The following is a 24,275-nucleotide window of genomic DNA, read 5'->3' as shown; positions in this document are numbered from 1 at the left end:
GAATTCACAACTGATCTGGAGAAAAGAATTCAAGTAACAAAACAGATCGGAATCGGATAAACTTAAAGCACGTGAGCGGATAAACGCAAAACATGTTTTTTTTAGGGAAAAGATCTGCTTCTTTTATTGCACTAACGTCAAAATTATTAACGGTGTTTTTTTTTTTTTAAATGAAATTTTGATTTTGATTAAAACTATAAAAATATAAATGTTCGTTGTTTTCAAGTTATAACAAAGTTCTCGAAAAAAAAAGTTATAATAAAATAAACTAATCATGATTATCTATTTCAATGACACCAACAATATAAAAAAAGAAATATAATCTAATTTTTTTTTAAATGACACCAACAATAATCTTTATTATAGGAAAAGTTGTTTAAAGATATAATTGGGATAATGAAAAAGTAAGTATAAATATATTAATCTAGTTTGTTACACTTATTAAATGATAAAGGAAAAAAAACCAAACACACACACACACACACACACATATATATATATATATATATATATATATATATATATATATATATATATTTGTTGTGGTGGCTGGGGTTTGAACCCCGGACCTTGCATATTTTTATTCATATCTTGTTTGTTACATTTGTTTTAATATATAAATTTATTTTTATCTATTTGTTACATGTGTTATTTGTATTGAAAATTAATGGTATTTTTGGAAAGAAAAATCCAGCCAAAAAGTGCTGAATAGGTAGTTATATATATAGGGGGTTGTTAACTTGCACCCACCTAAAAACACTAAGGTGCAAGTTAACAAGCTGCACCTACTAGTTATTGACCAAAACACCCATGTTTTTCTATTATAAACAAATATTATTTATGCTATTTACAAAAATGTCCTTTTAATTAAAATAAAGTTTAATAGAGACAAAAGGGTGTTTTAGTAAAGTAATAGTAGGTGCAGCTTGTTAACTTGCACCTTAGTGTTTTTAGGTGGGTGCAAGTTAACAGCCCCCATATATATATATATATATATATATATATATATATATATATATATATATATATATATATATATATAGTATAGATAGATATAGAAAAATCCAGCCAAAAAGTGTTGAATGAGTAGTTTTTTTTATATATAATATAGATAGATATAGATGACACCAAAGATATAACAAAAATATACAATCCAATTTTTTAATGACACCAACAACGATCTTTATTATAAAAAATAGAAAAAGTTGTTTAAGGGTATAATTGATATAATGAAAAGGTAAGTATAAATATACTCATCTAGTTTGTTACATTTTTTAAATGATAAAGGAAAAAAAACAGACATATATATATATATTCATATCGTGTTTGTTACATTTTTTTAGTATTTAACATTATTCTTATCTATTTGCTACATGTGTTATTTGTATTCAAAAAAATTGAGGGCATTTTCGGAAAAAGAAAAAGTCAGCTTAAAAGAGTTAAAAGGGGTTCTTTTTTTATTTTTATATATAGTATAGATGATAAATTAATTTATCATTTTCGGGTGATAATAAAAAATAAATATCTTTTGGCTCAAGCTCAATCCCAACCCGATCGCAAGACAAGGTGGCGTGTGATAATATATTTTTCAAAACCTCTCACAATTCACTATAGTGGGTGGCCCAAGGGTGTCACCCTGGTGTGTTCTATCGACATGGAACTTTAATTTATTTTTTTCCTTCAATTCACACAACATTAGTTCTATTTGACGTGAAGCTTGATATGTAATCTTCTGATTTCTAATTTTTACTGGTGTTCCAACAAGTTTGTTTATGTGCGTTGGATATACCAAATTGATCAATTTAAGAGGGATCGATAGTCATAATTTTATTTGTTGTTGTTAATCCTCTAATCTGAGAAAAAAGGTGTATATGATAACTTAGAGTTTGAGCTCAAGTAATGAAGCATGTGATTTCTCCTTGTTTCATCCAAGTCCTCTCAATAATTAGTTCAACATATTAATCATTTGAACTAAATTTTTTTTATTTTCTTTTAATTAATTTTGATAGGGTGTTATAATTAAGTTACACATTCTTTAATTTGGTGTTTTTCGGTTTCCAAACCTTACCCATGTATAGGTCATTCATTCAATCATCAACTTAGTTTAATTTCATTGCGTCAATCTGTTTGGCGTTTTGCTTCACTTGATCGGAACTTGATAGCTTGAAATAACCTTACTTTTTTTTTTCTTTGAATGTTTTTTTTCCCAAACACAATCAGTATGAGCTTTAATTATAAAACGATGTTGACTGTTAATTTGAAGTCGAATCGTAAAAGTTAAACATTACATCCCACGATTACATGACAAGACCAAATTTTATTTAATTTTGGCATCTAATAGATGTTAGTTCAATTTCCATTCTGAAGGACAAATGTTTTATATAGTATCCGGGACAATGTTTACATCAATTATACCCGAAATAACAAACAACCATAAATAAATAAAATGCAATAAAAAAGAACACAAGAGATTGGTAACATAGTGTGGTGCAACGTCACCCACTCTAAAAGGAATCCACCTAGAAAAGAAAATTTATGGGGAACAAACCCTGTTCACCGTCGCTTTACCTAATATTATATGTGTATTACAATAAGGTATGAGAACAACTCCAATACACAAGTCAACTCTTCCTAGATGCACTAGAGTGGTATACAAAAAACAAATTACAACTCAACTAACATAAACTAACTCAGCCTTTTGATACTCAACTAACAAAACCCTAATCTTGATTCGACACCAATCTTATAGAGACACAAAATATATTTGAAAAATCATTTATATTTTCGACACCAATCTTCTAGAAACACAAGATATATTTGCATCAAATCTTCCTTCTAGAAACATACAGTACAAAAATATATTTTTGCTTCAAATCTTCCTCAAATTATCTTGAGATGCACGATAAACACCTTCTAGAAACACAATATTTTAACCGACATAAAACAATCTTCTAGAAACACCAAGTAACTTGGAGCACAAACGAACAAACACCGCATTTAGAAATATGCGAGAAATATGATAAACAACCTTGAGTCACGATGTCGTACTACATGCTAGAACATCTTGTACCACGTCTCGTCTGAAGTCAAAACGCAACATATCCATTCAAAAACACAACACATCCATTCATATATGTCAGTGACTAAGGATGTGAATAAGTTTGACCAGTTGACACGAGACTATGTTGAATAATATTTTTATTTTTTTAAGAGTAGATAATAATTTTATGACTATTATTATTATATTAAAATTTATGCTTTAAATAAAATTTGATATTCGTTAATTTTTGATTAATTTAAGCATTTTGGTCTACATTAATTTTCACATATTTAAATGAATTAATAGAAATAAAATATAACATAAGATATTACATGTCAAATTCTTTAAAATTGTGTTAAATATTAAAATGGAGTTTAATCTCACTGACTTAATTTTTTTTTAATATATAAAAGCACTAAATCAATAAAAGACAGAAGAGACATGAATCGAGTACAACAAAGTTACAAGTAGGTGATTCTATAATCTCGCAAATTAGAACAATGTCTACAAAGTAAAGTGCCTAAAAATAAAGGAGAATCATTGCACCATTGGGATGTAAAGCCATGTAACCCAAGACCATTCTTCGCCAAAACGTCAGCCACTTGATTCCCCTTCCTAGGAATATGAGTTGGGGGTGTTCGAAACCGAACCAACCCAATAGAAAAACCGCAAACCAAACCAATCCAAACCGAAACCGCAAAAAACCGCACTTGGTTCGGATGACTTTTGCATTGAACCGCGCGGTTCGGTTCGGTTTGCGGTTTGCTTCTCAGCAACCGAACCAAACCAAACCAAACCGCAAGAATAATGAATATTACTTAAATATGTACTAGCCCAATTACATAGCTCAAGAATAATCTCTTTTGATTCGATTTTTCCATCGTTGCACCATCAGGTTCGATTATAATTCTTTTCCATCTCTTTCAATTCATTTCCAGTGATGAATTTGTTTTCTTTAGTTCCAATAATTTGTTTCATGCTTATATTTCTTCTTAATTTTGATATAAGTTTTACCTAATATTTTATCATATAAACATCAAAATAAAATGTCCTATGTTTATTTTGTAACAAGTTGGCAATATTAGAGTTAATGTAATATTTTTTTATCTCGCGATAAACCGCACAAACCGAACCAATCCAAACCGCATTGGTTTGGTTTGGTTTGGTTTCGATGACTTTTTAAAAATCAACCGAACTAAACCAAACCGCATGCTTTTTTATCTCTCGGTTTGGATGACTTTTTTGCTCAAAACCGAACCAAACCGCACCGCGAACACCCCTAATATATGAGTACATGTATCATTTATTTGCTTAGCCAATTTCTTACAATTGTTCCAACGGGTACGGACAATCCACGCGACCCAACCATTTTCGTTGAAGGCCCTAACCAACACATGCGTTAAACTTTACAAAATTTAGCCCAATCCAATTTATTCCCCCATATATATTTGACCATTGACCACCGCAATTACTTGACTAGAATTTCCACACTATAAAATCAGCGTGTTTTTTTTTTTACTGTAAGAACATTCTAGACCACTATGGAAACGAACACTTCGACGCCGTTGTCGACGCTACCTGAATCAGGTGCAATGACTGCTACCGCAAACCCAGTATCGCCGTCGCTAGTCAATTTGTACAGAATCACCAAAGTTTTGGAACGTTTGGCTACACACTTTGTACCTGGCAACCGTAGCGATGCTTTCGAATTTTTTAACCTATGTCTCTCCCTCTCAAGGTATTTTTCACTCTTTTTTCTTTTTAGGTTTTGAATGTGCTTGTGTCTTAGTTTAGGGTTAAACCTAGAATTTAACGTAGGTGATGTTGCATTCAAGTTTCTATGCACCGAAAATTTTAACTCGTTAGCATTAAATTTGAATCCCTTTATTGTAATGAGTCAAAATTTACAGAGAGACTAATTTGTCGCCGGTATGAAAACAATGTGGGTACTATTTTTAGTTAGAGACTGAGTTGGGCCGCGAAAAAATTATGAGGGAACAAATTAGGTTTTTGTTAATGGATTTACTTTTATTGATATGCAGAGGGATTGATTATGCACTTGCAAATGGGGAAGTTCCGCTGAAAGCTAATGAATTACCTATTTTGATGAAACAGGTAATTTTCACCGCACATTGTGGATTCCTTTTTATTGCTTTTCCTTTTTTTAGGGGGCTGGGTGAGAAAGAAGTTTTGTCATATTTCTTTTAGTATTAATTTCTATGTCAATGGGTTTTTGTAATTTACTTTTCCTCTTCGACACAGATGTATCAAAGAAAGACCGATGAACATTCACAAGCAGCTGTGATGGTTTTGATGATCTCTGTGAAGGTAAGTTTGTTTCTTGGCGTTGATGAATTTCCATTGGCCATGTCTTATGAAACGTTGCTATCTTTTTTATTTAAAAAAAAAAAAAATGCCTACTGGCAGTCTGTCACTGTTGACTGAGGATAACTTGGCAATTAATTTTCATAAAACGTAACCCACCAAGGGAACTCTTGCACTGTGCCAAGAATGATTTTGTAGCATTTGTTTAAGTTATTGATTTCATGAAATTTTTCCGAATATGATTGTTTTTTAATTCTTGAATGAATTTCACTTCATATGTTCATTTGTTATGTTTATTGAGTTCATTTTTAAAAGATTGGAGTTCAAGTGTGTTTTACCAAGGTTGTCTAAATTTTTTTTTTTATCTCTAATGGCTATTGTTTGATACAGTTTGCAAGATTAGTTTTTCATTTGTATATTATTTTCATTTTGAACCGTTTGTACTCCCTCAGTGAGAAGAAATTTTGAATCAGTTTATGTCTATATTTTTTTTTTATGTGTATATTATTTTCGTGTTTGAACAATTTATAAGACTTTAAATCTATTGTTCTCTAAAAAAAATGACTTTAAATCTATTGTCTAATTTTGTTTAAGTGAAATATCCTTTGAATCATTTTCCTTTGAAATCCAATATAATATCAAGGAATATTTTATAATTGGCTATAACATAAACATTGTGCACGATGAAAATGTCAGTTGTATTGCAACTGAAGTGCACCTGTTTGAAAAGAATTATAGGTCTTAGTGTTTTAAATGCACAAAATTTTTGTTCGCCGATAGTTTATTTAAACTCCGCAAAGCAAGTTATTTTCAAAACAAAAAAAATCAATTTTGTGTTATACCACTATGCCATATGGTGATAGCTTGAGATTTATACGAGATTTGCTTTATATATTTATTATGTATTTGTCTAGAATCTGGAGTTATGTATCAAAACATTTCTTAAGACGTGAATTTACTACTGACACTGATTGTTATTATAGAATGCCTGTGAAATTGGATGGTTCCAGGAGAATGATTCCAAAGAACTTTTAAATATTGCTGACCAGGTTTGCTTATATGTTACTTATTATCATTATCATCATTACTATTTTTTTCTATGTGCCATTTTGTCACAATCATCTTTCAAAATGTAGATAGGAAAAACCTACTGCACACTGGGAAATGCAATTGCCGAACCTAATTCTTGCCATCCTGCAGTATTAACTATAATGCAAAGGTAGGGATCCTTGAAACTTCCTCTAGATATGTTCTACATCTTTTATCTTATTTTTGAATTGAACAATAATATTTTGCTATGTGTTTTTCTGTAACTTGCAACTATTACTGATGTTAAGTACAAGAAACTAGGATAAACCAAAAGACATACAAGAAAAAATGTGTTGTTTTTATGTAGCTCGCAACTATTACTGATTGCTTTTATCTCTTACTATTTCTGATATGCAACAGTAATTAGTTGTCTATACGTTGACTGCCTTGCAGGTACTATCCTAATATGGAATTGGGTCCAATAATCGTGTCAATCGAAGCCAAGGTGGTTCTTTTAGATAGTCAAATTGCGATTGTCAAATCTAGTCGTATTTCATATCGAGAACATATTTAATATCATTTGACCTGCATTGCAGCCTGGTTATGGAGCTTCTGCTGTTGACTTCCATATCACAAAGAATAATGTTCAATCAGATAAAAAAATTGTAAGAATTCCCTGGATTGATTTGTTTTGTTAAACTTTGTACATGTGACGAACTCCTAACTTAGGGCCCTGTTTGTTATAGTTTTAAAAAAAGTGACTTCTGCTTTATATTTCTAGAAATGATTTTTATGAAAACTTCTTCAAAAATAGTAGAAATCACATAATTTTTCAAAAAAAATAGAGATCCCACATCAATCACATAAATGACAAATGTAGTCCTTGTCACCATGAGCTAGCATTTGTGGCTGAGTTTTCCTTATTGCAAATTATAAGAAAAAACTAGAATAAAAGAAAAATATGAATATTATTCGATGATTTGAATGTTCCAAACTAATACCATTTTATAGAAATTTTTGGTAACCATGTTATAGGAATAAAGTGCCTATTGATTTACCAATGATTTATCTTCATCGGAGAACCTGGTTGGCCACCTTTAATGGGGATTCCCCTCTCAACCATAATTTTTTAACCCACAAGACTCGAACTCGAACCCAAAACTTTGCTTAAAGGATGTTAGTCGAGTTCTACTTGGACCAAAGATCATGTTAGTACACCAATATATAGACATACTTGTAGATGGTAACTAACAAAACTTGTCCTAATTATTACAGGCTATCGTGGTGACATTTATAGAAAACATTGTTAAATAGCGACTACAGCGCTATAGCATAGTGGAATATGAACAAATTGCTTGCTATTGTTCTGGAATACATATTTATTTAGTACAAAAGGTTGTCAAATAGCGGCGCTATAGCATTGTTGCGTAGCAAAATTTGAATAAATCGCAATTTTTCGCAATCCGCAATTGACAACACTGTAAAAAAGAAAAAAAAAAAAAAAAAACTATGTTCTACCCCAAAATAACTCTTTACATATTTACAGCATTTTTTGTCAATATACATTTAGAATATTTGTTATTTGAACACACCACATATTTTAACTGCAGTGGTTATTGGTGGCCCAAATTGATAACATTGAGAAGTCTGCATGCCTCATCAGCCCACAGCAAGTGAAGTATGTTTTCTTTTAACTTTCTTGATTTTAATTGTGTGGAAGGGTTGTACATGGATGCTGACTCTGACTATCTTTGCATCTTTGTAGCATTCTCCTGAATGGAAAAGGAATTGATACAAGGACCAACTTTCGAATGGTCTGCTTCTTTGTTTGAATACACATTACAATTTATTTAGTGTACACTGTTTTAAGGGTGTAACACCAGTTTGCTACATATATGCCATTTTGTTTCTCAGGATCCTGGACCACAGTTGCCCACCTGTGTGACTAGTATCCTTAAATTTGGGACAAATCTTCTTCAAGCTGTGGGTCAGTTCGATGGTGAGCATTTAGAATAGTGTTTTATTTCCACCCAGTTGTCCTGTTTTCAATGTATGCATCTAACTGTACTGTACCATTATCATTGCGAAGGGCATTATATTATACTTGTTGCCTATATGAGTGTTGGATCCTTGCCTGCGCATCCAGTTCTTCCACCAGATTATGTTCAGCCTGCTGTATCTGTTGATGCAGGTATAATTTGTAAATTTAGGACAACACTTAGGTGCATTTCCTTATGTGCTTTTTGTATGGTTCTCAACTTAAAATACACATTTTGTGGTTATAACAAACTCTGAGAAAATTATGGATTTGAGAAAATCATAGGTAGTTAAGAATCATTGGTTCACCTAAGGAAATGCACCTAAGTTTTTTCCTGAAATTGTTTTTTACTTTTTCTTATTAGCCAATCATTTATAATCATTGTTGTATTTTGTTTTCTATATCGTTCATTTTTATCATTTTCCATCTTTATGCATATAGATTCAGATATTATCGAGGGAAAATCAAAAATCTCTCTTAATTGTCCAATAAGGTATGCTTTAACCTTCTCTGTTCACAATATTGATCACTTTTTTCTTCCTTGCTTTATCTGTTGCTAGTTTTCTCATCTTTAGACTTCAGATTGAGCATGGTAGTATCATAGGTGGTTCTCATTTGAGTTCCATTTCAGTCTCTTATTCTTTCTGGGTCTGGTCTATCAGAAAATATGCCCCTGACTGACTTTGAACTTGAACAATGAGGGAGGTAGTTATTCACGGTCTTATCCTTTTGTCGATGTTGAAAATTCGCTTGTCAATTGTCTAATAACATTTTGTTATAAATGCAGTTTAATTTTTAGAGTCATTTGGCTATGTTTGTGTTGAAATTTTCTTTAGAACCACTTTAATTTTGTTTGTTCATTGTAGAAAGTCAGAAGTCAAAATTCAGCTGATTTTTAGTTTGAATTATAATAGTTTATTCAGTCAGTGATATTTTTGTAATTTTAAACTAGTGGAGTTCATGTCTTAGATATTCTCCTTTCTTAAGGCCTTTCTGTGCTGGAATAGGGTTAGATGCTGGTGAACAATGACCATGTGGTATCTAGTTCTAATTACTTACTTGACTGCCAGTTTATTAACAAGTCTAAATTATTAAATACTTTTTAATTATAATATAGACTTATAATTTCTTAACGTGGTATCCTCTTTCAGCTGATTTCTAGTTTGAATTATAATAGTTTATTCGGTCAGTGTTATTTTTGTTATTTCGATTAGTGCAGCTCATGATAGTCAAATCGGGATACGTACCGTGTATCGTAAGATACATTAACAAAAAATATATGACTTAAAATATCATATATAAACTCCAAAATATTTCAAATATCATATATAAACTTCAAGATACTTCAAAACTCAAGTCATAAACAAAAATAAATAACATAAAGCATCCTTAAACATCTCTTTAACTTCATCCGGAACAGAAGCACAATGAATAACATTCTTATTTGTCCCAGCAGGATGACATTTCATTCTTAAAGTACCACCCCAACAAGGATATTGCAATATTTGCATTTGACATAGAGCCTATTATTAGGTTCAACAGCACAACAATGATCCCATGTGATACCACGGTATCTCTTCTTTTTTGTCTGCCACAGAGCAGAGGAACAAAGAAAGATAGCAGAAAACAGAGAGATAGAGAAACCGAGATATATAGAAAGATAGTGGGTACTAGGAAATTGTAAACAGGGAAATAAATCATTGAGTCGTGGCCCGTGGGGTATTGGAAAGGTTACAAGTTACGATTTAAGTCTGAAAGGTTATAGGAAAGTATTGAATCGTGGGGTGTTGAACAGTATTGGAAACATTACTAGTTATGGGAAAGGTAACAATTTAATTCCCTTAATAACCAAAAATGCTACTTTATTGGAAAAAAGAATAAAAAGCGGCGCTGCTAAACAGAAAAATAGGAGGAACTACTACACTGGTTTGGGATACTGAGTAAAATATGTATCGGTGAAGGGTGTTTTCGTATCGTATCGTATCACGATACGTATCTTATGCATTGTAGGATACAATGTGTTTTGGGATACGGAGTAAGATTGATTTCGTATGGTATCGCGGTACACTGGCGGAGTTCACGCCTTAGATATTCACCTTTCTTAACGCCTTTCTTTGCTGGAATAGGGTTAGATGCTGATGAACAATGGCCATGTGGCATCTAGGTCTAATTTCTTAATTGACTGTCCAGTTTATTAATAAGTCTAAATTATTAAATATTTTTGAGAACTTTTCCGTTTACTCCCCTTTTCTAATTTCCTAATGAATATTTTACGTGTTTAGTCTTCCAGAACCCTCTGGTCAGTTAATCTTTTCTAATCTTATCTTAAAAGCCTAATATTTCTTACCCCGTACTTTATTTTAATGTATTACTATTTGACCCTGTCCTTCTTTTTTGGCACTGCTACCTTTTTGTTAGACTGTGAGCGAAATCTGTTCAAATATATAGTTTTAGAATACTTTTTATCTGTTATGTTTCTCTTATTCTCCTTGCTTGGTAATTGGTATTAGTTCATGAACTCTCTTTGCATGCCATTTGTGAGCTGCAAGCTTGTCCAACTTATGGAATTTTAGTTCATGAACTTTTAGTATGGAATTTTTAGCATTAACTATTCACAATAATCTTTTAAAGTTTTTTTTTTGTCTAGCAAGTATGATTTTTCTGCAGGCTTCTTTTATATTTATCTTGTAACTTGTTGTATTCTTTCACTAGAATGCTTTACTTTACTTTGCAGACTTTATACTAAGATCATCTGTTCAGTTATCCTTCAAGTTGGAATTTTTACTTTTGATGATAGTTTTTTCAAAAAAAACTTTTTTTTTGATTAAAATTGATATCCTGTGTTCTCATCTTTACAAAACAGCCGTACGCGTATCAAGACTCCTGTTAAAGGGCATTCATGCAAACATTTTCAGGTGAGTAATTCCTGTATTAGCATCACATAATATGGAGAATGCTGGGGTGGTTGCTGATTAATTATATACTTGTTACTTACCGTTAATGATAAATGCGGCGTAGAAGTCTGTTTTTCACCTTATTTAAGTTAAAAAGTAAGTTACCAGTGTTGTTAAATAGCGGCACTATTGCACAGCCAAATTTTAACAAATCGCTATTGTTCCGCGATACGTCTTCAGTACAAAATAGTCTTGATTAGAGTCTATAGAGGCACTATAACACTGTTGTGTAGCGGAATTTCAACCAAGTGCTATTATACGCGATCAGCAGTTGACTGCACTGAATGTTACCTAAATGTTTGCAGAATAATATTTATGATAAAGTGAAAATCTTATGATGTGGTTCTGTGTATGTGGGTGGCTGGGCTTATGTGTATTAATATATATTCCCTGGCTGTTTTCTCCCATCTACCTTACATTTATGTTCTCTTTTCTGCAGTGCTTTGACTTTGACAACTTCATTAAAATAAATCTTAAGAGGCCATCCTGGCGCTGCCCCCATTGCAACCAGCCTGTCTGCTATACAGAAATTCGTCTTGACAGAAACATGATTGAGGCAAGTTGATTTTGTTCTTCAATCTTTCAGTGAAATTACCTTTTGTTTATCTTTCAGTTTGCTATCAACTTACAATTGGGAATGTATGGTTTAGTAATTTATTTTTCATGCCAATCTCTTACTCCCTCCGCCCCTATTCTTTGGTCCTTTTAGGTTTGAACATACATATTAAGAAATAATGAAGTTAGATAAGTTTAGACCCTTTTACTCTTGACTCATTTTGTAAAAGTAAAATTCATTTAATGCTTTTTGTGAAGGGTGCAAAAGGAAAAACATCATTAATTGTCTCTTGGTTTCGTAAAAAACCCGAAGTTTTGGGACAAAAATAAAAGCTTAAAGGACCAAAGGTTAGGGACGGAGGGAGTACCATAATTCCAATTTTCCCAATTTTAATAGCAAACCAATTGACTGTAGGGATGAAAGAAAGGTTGAAAAGAAAAATTAACCTTTATTTTCCTCTCTAAATAAAGGTCCTGGAAAAAGTTGGTGAGAACATTGTGGAAGTGACTTTTGAAGCTGATGGATCGTGGAAGGTAGGCTCAGAAAATGATCAGAATAAGGCCTACGATTGTGAAATGGAACAGACCGAACAACAAGAATCTACTTGCCCCCCTGATACCGTTTCCAATATTGTGGACCTCACCAACAATGATAATGATTTGGACACAATGTGCACTTATGAAACTGCAGATCGAAAGCCTTTTCAGGCTTCTGCTCCTACTGGCGTTCAAATAGAGGATGACTTTTGGGCTAGTCTTTATATTGCCAACGGTGGGTCTGGTACCCCTACAGCTGTTGTTGAGATTCCTGAACTGGCTGATGCTGTTTCTCCTGTATTTAATCAAGAAGCAGAGGGTCATGACAATGTTCCTGCCATGCATAACCAGTTTTTAGGACAGAATAATTTGACGCTGATGAATTATATGAATTCAAACGAGTATGGGAGGTCATCCTCGGCAGCGAGACTTATTCATAGGACTCCTACAGCTATTCAGGCCCTCCCAGTCCAATCTCAGACATCAGGACCACAGCAAAATCCAGCAACTAATTTGGATTCCTTGATAACCAGCAATCCATCTGCTGCTCCTCATGTTTCTTTGTCCAACCCTGCCTCTGCAGATCCTTACAATGCCATTCTGAGTGATGCAGAAAGACAGCAACTTTTTTCTCGATCCGCATTGAATGTGCCTCCTGTCTCAGCAGCAACACAGGTTCGTTTTATTAATGCTCTGTTGTCAATCCTTGTATTGGGTGAGAGTTTTGGGGATGCATAGTCTGTTCAATTTGCATCTGAAGTGGCAACTTTCTATTTTTTACACCTTTGTTCCTTGAAATGAAAATATCACAACTGCTCATATAATAAGAAAGTGACTGAACTTGAATCCTGTTTGAAATATGGTTTTGGGATTAAAACAGTTTAAATATTCTTTTAACTAAAAGGCAGTGGGAAGACAAATTTTTTGGTTTTGTGAAAGGAGGAAACATTGGCATTAGTCTGTCTTACTTTTCAAAGAAATTATACAAGATCAAGATTTAAAGAGATCCACTAAAGATGAGAATGTGAGAGTCTTATTTTCTTTCCAGTCTTTGTTCTCCTGCTACTTGGTGAACTGGTTGATAATTTTTATGCCTCTAATGTGTTCATTTAATAATCTGGAAATCTTTAGAGCTTTTTTGTGTGTTTCTTGCTGTTAATGACTCTTGTACTTAAGTTTTACTTTTCATTGAACTCAGAACCGATTTCCAACAGTTAATATGTCAGCCCCAACTCATAACCGAGTACTACCAGTTAATATGTCAGCTGCTACTCATAACCGAGCACCAAGTCAATTGCATAACCCACCACACAGAACAGATATGCTGAATGACTTCAGAAATTCACACCTTCAGCAAACTCTGAATGCCCATGCACACCAACCAATGCAACCATCAAATGCTCAACGATCTCACATTCAACAAGGGGGTTCACAAGCTTATGCAGCTGGAGCTACAGCAAGTAGCCAACAGGCCAGAGTTATGGCTTCATCACATGTTGCCAGACAAGGTAATTCTCAAGATGGGATTGTTTGGACAGCTGGAGCTAATGTATATAGCCAACAAGCTAGGGCTATTGCTAATGCCCTGGCTGCCAGACAGTCCCAATCCATTTCATCTCAAAATCAAACTTGTGTAGCAGCCACATGTTTTACAGCTGACAGTTTCTGGGGGTTGACAGGAGAGCAAAGAGGACCACCAGTACAGGCAGTTTCTAGTACTGATGAATTGTTCAATTCACAACCAGATCAGAATTGGCGTCCTACGCGAATGCGTGGAAGTCTTTCAGGTCAGCAACTTACTGAAGATGTTAGGCAGCGATTGATTATGCCATCATCACATCAAGTCCAAAGTTCAAGACCACAAGGTCCACAACCAGGCCGACCAACATCCCCACTGGATGCACTCATTGCTAACAATCGAAATGCTCAAAATCCTTCGAGACCGTGATATCTTTGGAAGCTTTTACTTGCACATGCTTGGAAGATAGATATTAAATATTAGAGGCTCAACATCGTTGTCTTATATGCACTGGTTGTAAATATAATCGGCAGTAGATGGGGAAAACACAAACATGTTTCATTCAGGTATTTTGATCATAACTTGACATTAACGTTTGGTAACCACGGAATTGAAAGGGAAAAGAAATCTTATTTACACCTCAATATGGGGAATTGATTTATCAAGGTGAAGACATAGCAAGTGAAAGCAGTTTAGGGGAAAAACGACAATTACAGAGTCAATGTGTGCCTATATATGGCATTGTATATTCAATTAGAAAATGGTTTATTTGAACAAATAGGAACTGTAATTTCATCTTGTTTTCACCTATTACCTAATTTATTATAATTTTAACGGTTATTCTTTTTTCCTGGTGTTTGTTTATAGCTTGCATGTTTCGTTCTTTTGTATGCTTCTCTTCTTTTTAAGTGTGTGTTCGTTCATAAACAGGGAATGCATATCTAAAATATACTATATAAGTGTGTTACGACCTCCGACTTTAAATATAGAATCCCTCGGGTAAATCACGAGAATTATACTCAAATTTAAGAATGTTAGTTGCGATGTTAAATTATTGAAAATTGATATTGTTTTTACAATTTTATCTTTTAAAATAGAGAATAAGTGAATATTTTCTCAAAATATAAGCAAAAATTGATCAACAAAAGTTAATGTATTCGGTTCAAAATTTGTTGCAAATACATCAATTTACGTTGACTCAATTTTACTTACATTTTGGGACGGGGGAGTATGTAATATAATTAGAGGTATGTTGGTAAAGAAATATTTAATGCATTTGAACATTTTAAAGTCATCTTATAAAAAATAAAAAATAAACTCAAGAGGACAAAGGAAATATAAATTAAGTCTAAGCAAACCTTTCTAAACTGCTCTCTAACTATTACTCCCTCCATCGTACAATAAAAAAAAGAACATAATACATGATGACAAATCTTGCGTTGTATACTTCCATAATAAGTCATACTTACAAAGTTTTTTTTTTTTAATAAATAGAAATAATTTTTTAATTTTTATAGCATTAGTTATTTTATTTTAATTATACCCTCCATTTATTTTTTTTTCTTATGCAAGTGCGTTGAATTTATAGAAAAATAAAATCTTTGATGTAAATATTTATATATTTATTTACAGGCAAAATCCGTGCATACGTTACTTGAACAAGTGAAAAAATAGTTTCTTGAACATGTTTGGTGGCTTCTAAATTGAAAAAATATCTAACGAGATGATTGATAACAAAAAAAATATCTAAATTGCAAAATCCTAGTTAAAATAATCATCGATTAGATTTTTCTTACTTTTCCATCAAACTCTAAATTAACAACAACAAAAAAACGGAAATATGATCTATAATTGATTGTTTAAAAATCCTTTCAAAAAAAATTTGATTGTTTAAAAATTGTTCAAAACAACAATACAAATTTGTATTAATTAAAAAAACAAATATCGTTCCGTAAATTTAACTCAGTTGGTAGAGACATTCTATATTATATACAAGGTCTGGAGTTCGAACACCGTTACTTCAAACACCTAACTTCTCCATATTTAAAATGTGTTATAAAAAAATAAATATTAATGCAGAACATTTAACTTTATACATTCTCTTATTTTAATTGAATCAAAATAACTTACCCTTATCCTCATGAGCTTAGCTCAGTTAGTAGGGATATTGCATGTTATATGCAGGGTCGGGGTTCGAACCCCGGACACTCCACTTCTCTACAATTTAATTGTGTGAGCTCTAGCCACTATAGACTACTTGACAAAAAAAAAAACTTACCCTTTCTCATCGTATAATTGTGTGAGCTCTAGCCACTAGACTACTTGACAAAAAAAAAACTTACCCTTTCTCATCGTATCATTGTGAGGCAATGTAATGTAATGTAAAAAGAATCCTTCACGACTCGAGGCTTAGCCGTCAGCAATGCCTATTCTTTCCTTGTAGCTGTAGGATCCTTTTCTTGAGAAGTAATATAGCTGACCTTATGGGAATATCACGTGTAATGGACACTCCATCTCAAGCCTTGGCTCCACTTTCTAACCAATTTTCTCATGCAATACTAACATTCTAAAATGCACTTCTCATGAAACAAACTGCTTAAAATATTAAATAAAGAAAAATAATAGTACGATGAATATTATTATATTTAATATATCAAATAATTAATTATAATTAATATATATTTACCTTTTTTTGATAAAATATATTTGCTTTTTTTTTCTTCTTCTTCTTATACATGTGTGCAAGGAGTATAATACATCGAAAATAGCTCCGATATGTAACAATCTCCTCAAAACCACTCGATTCCACAAACAATCCTCAACCCCTCTTGTCATAAATCACACAAAAACTACAAGGTATTTCTATCTAAATATAGGTAAGTACCCCAAACGAAATTACAATCAAGATTTGGGAAAAACTACACACACTCCCGTCACTATTATAAGAAAAAATCTACTTTTTAGATTCATTCAATAAATGATATGTGTGGTCTATATACATGTCACATACATCATTTATTAAATGAACCTAAAAAATAAATTTTTGCTTATAATAATGACCAGAGGTGTATGATTCAACTGATTCTTGCTCGCTCAAACCGCATGGACTTCCTCTCAATTGATTGTTCTTGAAGGAGAAGGATGGACGCATGCGATTTTTAAAATTCGTTTACTTTGATAAATCATATTTTTTCCCATAGAAAAGGAGCTTAAAGCTTTTTTATTTTAAAGGTGAAAAGGAGCTTAAAGCTATCGTTTTATCTATTATTTTTATGTTATATTTACATTCTAACTTTCTAGGTGAAGTTTTATCTGTCAACAAACATACATGGTTGTTCATACAATAGCTAAAGTGGTCTGTTCTTGTTTTTTTTTTTTTACAATTCTGTTCTTGGTTTAGTCACAATGAATTTGAGATTTATCCTCATTGTAATGAACTTGTTTTAATTAATAATATCAGTTAAGTAGTTTTCGGTATTAAAAAAAAACAGCAAAAACGGAAATGTAGACGGCTTATGCTTCAAATATAATATATAACATGAAAAACCTTCAGACCAATCTTTAAACCTCTTTCATCTTATAGTTACAAGTGAACAATATCTTTATCATATTCATTTTACCATTCCTGAATAATAAAATATACCTTACTATTGTACCTTAAGAGACAAATTTGACCAATGTGTAAATATTGCGCCATTGTGAATTAGTTGTAACCAAATATACACTCCAAATGTACGAACATGTTGATCACCATACTTAGTATTTCCAAAGTGTTTCACAACCGAAATATAAAAACTAAAATTCTGGGTATCATCAGAAGTTAGCCGATAGCTAAAATCAACATACACCAATAAAATAAAATAAAAAACACTTCCTCAGCAAATGCAAATTAGTCAATTCTCCTAGAAAAGTAACATATCATACAATTGATCACCATACTTGGTATTTCAAAAGTGTTTCACAAATAAAACTCAAAATTAAAAACTAAAATTCTGGGTATCATCAGAAGTTAACCGATAACTAAAATCAACATACACCAAGAAAATAAAATCCACTTCCCCAGCAAATGCAAATTAGTCAATTCTCCCAGAAAAATAACATATCATACAAAAAAACATATAGAACCTAATAACGAGAGTGAAATGGCTATGCAAAAAACAAAAGCAAATTGAATTTAACTCTCCAAAGCATAAGAAGTATTTGAGTGGTGAATCAATACTCCCATTTCTTCACCTCCATGCCTTCCGGAGGACTTCCTTCCACCTTCTTTGATCCCACTTCTTTCCAATCAGTTGAAAGCACTGTTCCATTTGACTCCAGCTGCGATGTCACGCAGTTCAAGGCAAATATATAAAATGTTAGAGATCACAAAGAAAACTATCTATGCACAAGTTTAAGAACCAATAATAGTATAATTAAAATCAATCATCGAGTGATTATCTTACAAAAGACTTGCTCATCGCTCTCCTCATGTCCTCATCTGCATTTTGGTAAATATCACGGAACAATTTATTCAAAGCAGCATCACCATCAAGCTTTTCTTCTTTCTCCTGAAAGGCAGAGCACCACAATGTCAATTATTAAAACAAGGATTATGCTCATTGTTTCACAAGATGAAATTAACATACAATTGGTTATTCATGTATTCAAAATTTTGGTTAAAACAGTACTCAATAGGTTACCATTTAAGATTGTCTAGTTTCACCTAAATACAACTTTCGTCTCTCGAGTTCCACATTTAACAATGTCCTACAGTTTTAAAATTAATCCACTTGTTGCTGGCAATGAATCTTACCATACCACCTCAATGTAAAAAAGTGAAGTAACCCGTATTCATAAAATGACAATAACACCTAACCAATTTGCATACATAATTTTTTTTTTAAAAACAAGAACATAAAATAAATTAATTATCTTAATCAGAACTACAATAATCTAATGGAGCTTTTATGAAATCATGTGGACCAAAATCATAACTAAACTTAAGTCATACCCTTCAAAACCCCTAAATAAATAAAAACATAAATAGGGCATATATGCAAAACCTCTTTTTTCACTTCAGCTTCCAACTTATCCCAATCCTTAGTCCTTGACTTTGATGACGGATATGCAGGCCTTTCAGATTGAACTGCAGAAATACATATTGCAATGAACAACATTAATGGGAAAATGATGAAACGCTATGCTATATCCTATTTATTCATTCAACAATTACATGGCAAAAGCAACCATTCTGTAATTGAAACCATGGCAAAAGCAACCATTCTGTAATTGAAAGCACTAACACAGACACAGACATTGGACACGACACATCGACACCGATAATAATTAGAGAAAATTACATAATTTTCAGTGTAATCATAACTGTCGGTGTCGGACACGGACACCGGGACACACCTAATCCGGGAGTGTCCCCTTCATAGATTGATACCGCAAACTAAAAACTACCCAAGTAATGAACTCACCTGAAGGCACGATTATCTTTTGGGGAAGCACATCCTTGCTATATTCCAGAGATGTCCAATTAATTGCTTCAGCTTTTGCCAGACGAATTTCAATTTTGGTTGACAAAACCACAACTTTGCACTTATCAGGTATTATCTGTTTTGTTCATAAGGAAAAAGGTAAGTTACTTGGAAATCTACAGTCAAAATAGCCAGTTACTGTTTGTGTTTCCAAAGCAAACAGTAATATCAATCAAGTGAACACTCTTGATTCAAGAGTTGCTGTTTGCAAACACAGTAGAGAACTCTTGATATAACATCAGTTACCTTTCCAAACAATCGAGGTTGGTAATTGTAGGCATCTTGGCCAGGAACATCAATGGTAACACTCAGCTGCAATGTTAATGTACTTAAGAGTTAGGAAGTTTTCAATATCCAGGTATATTAAGAGTGATATACATATAAAATAAGGAGAACAATGGAGAGCAGGTAAGGGGGAAAATCAAATAGCATCGGTAAAAAACATACAATTTGTTCACCAAAGTCCACAACAACATTTTCTGCTGGTATCCCTTTTGCAAATATTGTCACAACCACTTCTTCTGGCTTCTGGTAATATTCATGCCTGCTCAAACATCATCAATCAATAAATAACCAGAACATTGAGCCAGTAATTTCAGTCTATATTCAAAGATAAATACATAAATTCAAAAGAAATAGACAAACTGGAAAGATCACAAATCAATGGAATTGGAAATTTAACATTGTTGTCAGCCACACCAACAAATTGTAGCCAAGCATGTTTGTTTTAAGGAAATAGTAACTGGTTAACTACTCCCTTTTTTCCCTTCAGTCTCCCTTAAAAACTTTTGATTAAAAGTTTTTCGGCCCCAAAGTAAGCTTACTCAAAACATGACGTATTATAGTTATACAATAATAAGGTATCGTGCAAGAAAATACTTTTTTAAATAAAAAACATGCAAGCGGAAAAGCCCGAAACATGTCATCTAACAGAACTTATGACAGACTATGAAATGGCAGTCATAATATAAGTTAAATTAAACTTATCTTTTCCAACAAAATTAAATGAATGAAGAAATAGCAGCAAAAACAGGAGAAATAAAATTCAAACCTGTATTTTGGTCTGACTGGTGCAACTGCATTTGTTTGGGATTCTTTGGATGTTTCATCACTCTTATCACACATATGGGTATCATTAACAGACGCAGCAGATGATTTGGGTTCATTTGGTGGTAGGGTGCTCGTAAGGCTTTCTGATTCCTCTGAAAAAAATAAGAAACATCAGGCTCGCATATCATGCAGGCGTCAAGCAGAAATGTTGAAAGAAATCAGTCCGAAAATCTAAACCACAATATTTGCAAAAGAAAAATTGACAAGAAAGCATAAGCAGAAGAACTTAGCCTTCACAAAAATTATCTAGTCATCAAAGATGATGAAAAAACCTTTTCACAAATTAAATACAGTTCTCTAATATCAGATCATATAAACAAGTTGGCATTTTAGCATTCTCATTCATTAAGCAACACACAGTCTAATGAGCGAATTTTGAGGCGTTGTGATCACTTCACAACTATCTAATGACTAACTAAGCAGCACAATTTAGCAATTGCAAAAATTTGCAAGTCATCAAAGGCTATCAAAAAACCTTTTCACAAATTATCTCCAGTGCCCTAAAAACCAATCGCATAAACAAGTAAGCATTCTAGCTCATAGAATCCTAGTTTCATCACTACTCATTCTCATTCATTAATCAACACACAGTCCAACGAGTAAATTTCAAGGTGTAATGATCACTTCTCAGCTATCTAATAACTCATCCAAGTTTTTAAATTGAAATTGTAGATACATCACAATCCTAGATATTAAAAAAATTTGCAGGAGTAAATATGGCAGCAATTGCAGTCAATAAAACCCTGAAAACCTGGACGCCAGACTGAAACCCTAAAAACCTCGAAACTGCAACTACAACACCTAAATTTAAATAAAACAAAAAACAAGTTTCTTAATTTTTTTTTTTTTCCCTTCAGCAATTAAACTGATTCAACCAATTTCACTAACCAGTCACAACACATTAACATACAATTCCAAATAAAACTTACAAAAATCAATAATCGAATTTCACATGAAAAAATTATAATTCATACCAGCAGCAATGAAGCGTTGACATTGTTGAATCAAATTAGTGAATCTGGAATCATCAGGTGCAAAAGAAGCCCCCTTTTCAAGTGCAATCTTAGCAGTATGATATTCTTCAAGATTAATACAAGCAGTCCTACAAATATAAAACAAATTCATACACAATTCAATCCCAAAAACAACCCTAAAAACAAAACATAAATATTCAAAAATAAATAAATTTATATGCATACCCTTTGCGAAGATAAGCTTTAGACAAATTAGGGTTCAATTGAATGGCCTTATTAGCATCAGAAACAGCTTCAGTGAAAGCGTTGAGTTTGATATAAGATTGTGCTCGATCGGCGAAGAGATTGGCGTTGGTGGGATCGATTTCGATGGCTTGGGAGTAGAAATCAACGGCGAGTGAAAAATCGTCGTCGAAAAAAGCTTCTTTTGCTTTGTTCTCGAGTTCTTGAGCCATTCTTCTTCTTCTTCTTCTTCTTCTTCTTCAAAACCCTTTCTTCGTGAGTTGAAAATTTTGAAGTATAGTATAGTATTGGTTCTTTCACTACTCTGAACTTTGTTTTTGTATTTATATATTCTCCAAAATAAAAATAAATCAAATCTCCACGCTTTCTAGATCCTTCTATTTTCTTTACTTTTAAAGTTTGTTTTTATCCTTTTTTTTTTTTAAGGGGTAGTTTTTGCTTTTTATACCTATCATTACTATATTTTTTCTAATACTCCCTCCGTCTCTTAATAGATGACATGTTTGACAATTTGCATTTTTGACCTGACATACTTTGACCATATTTTTCTACTAATATACAAAGATAAATAATATCATATAAGATGTTGTTGGATTCGTCTCGATTAATATTTTCAAAATATTAAATTTTCATAATTTTTTCAAATAGATAGTTAAAGATATTAAAGATCAAAGATATGCATTGGTATGTGTGTCTGAGTCAACTAAGTCATCTAATATGGGACGGAGGGAGTATTATATTTCTTTTATTTCACTTTATTACTATATCTTTTCTTCATGGCACTCTATTCTTAGCATAATCTTTTATCTTTTCACCATAACACAATATTATTAGCATAATCAAAGAAGAATAGTCAATTATCTTTATTATCTTTTTGAGTTTAATTAATACTTCAATTATAAAAAAGTTTTACACACTTTTGTTCTAAACAAAAGTTTTACATATGCATTCAATTATCTATTATTATCATGTTAGACACTAAACTAAATGATAATACAACACGTTAATAAATATATGTATAAAATAAAATTTGTACATAAACAATATGTATAAATTAAACTCTATTTTCGTTTTAAATTTTATTTTAATTTAAGAAATTTCAGTCAATTATACAATATAACCTCTTTTCCATCATTTTTATCCATGCGAGACAAAAAAAAATGTTCAAGTAGCCTAGTGACTAGAATTTACCTTTTAAAGTGAATTGGTGGAATGTATGGAGTTCGTACCTCGGCTCTGCATATAATAATGTGTTGTCTCGATCAATTGAGTTATGCTCACGAGAAGATTTTTTATTAGATACATGTGGGTTTAATTGGATTTTATTATTGATTATTATTACAAGTGGTTTTAGACTTTGTTATTTTAAAAATCAATAAAGTCCTTTGTTTTTAATCATGTATCATATGTGTGGAGTCGTACAGACTAATTTTGAGTTGATGAGAATTGTAATATTTTGAGTCGTGTAAGACCGTAATGTGTGATAAAATTGTCTTTAAAGAGATTTAAGAGTGTTGTATTTTTATAGATGAATTTAAAATTTTATGACCTCCGATTAAGATGGAAGATATATATTACTATCTCATTCAAATGTCTTTAAGTAATAATTCGAATTAATTTGATAGCATGTGTGTAATTTTACATGGAATCTCAGGTTTAAACTCATATCACCATATTTTATCTATAGGCATGTGTTTATTTAAGTGTCTCTTAACTAGACCTGTAGGATAAAAAATACAAGTCAAATTCCTTTTAGTCTCTAATAAGGATATTTTTTTTAGTGTTAGCCCTTCAGTTTCTAAGGGAACGGGACCTTGATAATACAAAGTTCGATTGTGAGGTAAGTTTAATCACATCAAGAATTGTTTCACACAAAAGTCGAATGCGTATTCTCTCAAATGATTTATTCTTTGATGAAGTTCATTAACCAATTGAATTGTTTGGTTTACTCTAATAAAAATTAAAAAAATGATTAATTCAATCCACATTAAAGTTTCTTAAAGACTACTAAAGTAATTTTATTTTTTAGGGGGTAAGAATATTTCACACCTGTGTCAAAAGAAAAGAATATTTCATACTAATAATAGTTGGTCAAGAGAAAAGAATATTTCATACCAACAATAGTAGGTCTAGCTGAAAGTCGACACATATATCTTGTATAAGGAGTATAAGGGTGCCTTTTTGTTTTTCTTTTAGAGGAGGGTGTCTTTTATTTGAAAGGGAAAATAGGGGAATGGTGTTTGAATTCTTGTTTGGATTAAGGGTTTACGAGGGAAAGAGGGATAATGATTTACATTTTTTTTTTAAATTAAGGATAAACTAAAATATATATTTTACAGTTGAAATAATAACATGGTAAATGATTATATAATAGTTCAATCATACTTAATTTATTTTAAAAAACATTTTATATCATCTATAATTTA

At 32.1% G+C, this 24,275-nt stretch overlaps 2 protein-coding genes across 3 annotated transcripts; one reads left to right on the top strand and one right to left on the bottom strand.

Moving 5' to 3' along the window:
- Positions 1-4,562: 4,562 nt before the first annotated feature.
- LOC146919211 (uncharacterized) lies at positions 4,563-14,846 on the top strand. 2 transcript variants are annotated; one of them, XM_085712467.1, is made up of 17 exons: positions 4,563-4,778; positions 5,083-5,155; positions 5,303-5,368; positions 6,349-6,414; positions 6,502-6,584; positions 6,848-6,899; positions 6,991-7,059; positions 8,005-8,072; positions 8,160-8,208; positions 8,309-8,393; positions 8,484-8,585; positions 8,874-8,925; positions 11,296-11,347; positions 11,826-11,942; positions 12,413-13,153; positions 13,677-13,986; positions 14,158-14,846. In XM_085712467.1, the coding sequence occupies exons 1-17, from the start codon at positions 4,582-4,584 to the stop codon at positions 14,424-14,426; spliced, it is 2,451 nt and encodes an 816-aa protein (XP_085568593.1). In that variant the 5' UTR covers positions 4,563-4,581; the 3' UTR covers positions 14,427-14,846. The 2 variants fall into 2 exon arrangements, with proteins under 2 accessions (XP_085568593.1, XP_085568592.1); XM_085712466.1 differs by having other exon boundaries at positions 13,677-14,846.
- A 3,034-nt stretch (positions 14,847-17,880) lies between these two features.
- LOC146919210 (protein SGT1 homolog A-like) lies at positions 17,881-22,146 on the bottom strand. The gene is made up of 9 exons (XM_085712465.1): positions 21,832-22,146; positions 21,607-21,734; positions 20,574-20,724; positions 19,970-20,066; positions 19,769-19,834; positions 19,463-19,598; positions 19,043-19,125; positions 18,443-18,547; positions 17,881-18,317 (listed from the first exon to the last, which is right to left on the bottom strand). Exons 1-9 carry the CDS (start codon positions 22,059-22,061, stop codon positions 18,210-18,212), a joined length of 1,104 nt encoding a protein of 367 aa, XP_085568591.1. The 5' UTR covers positions 22,062-22,146; the 3' UTR covers positions 17,881-18,209.
- Positions 22,147-24,275: the final 2,129 nt, after the last annotated feature.

Source organism: Medicago sativa, chromosome 5 (assembly GCF_051527215.1).
Source record: "Medicago sativa cultivar Bolivia chromosome 5, Bolivia_mono, whole genome shotgun sequence".
NCBI lineage: Eukaryota > Viridiplantae > Streptophyta > Magnoliopsida > Fabales > Fabaceae > Medicago > Medicago sativa.
The sequence above is the reverse complement of the archived record's forward strand: the minus strand, read 5'-3'. Positions and strand labels throughout refer to the sequence as shown.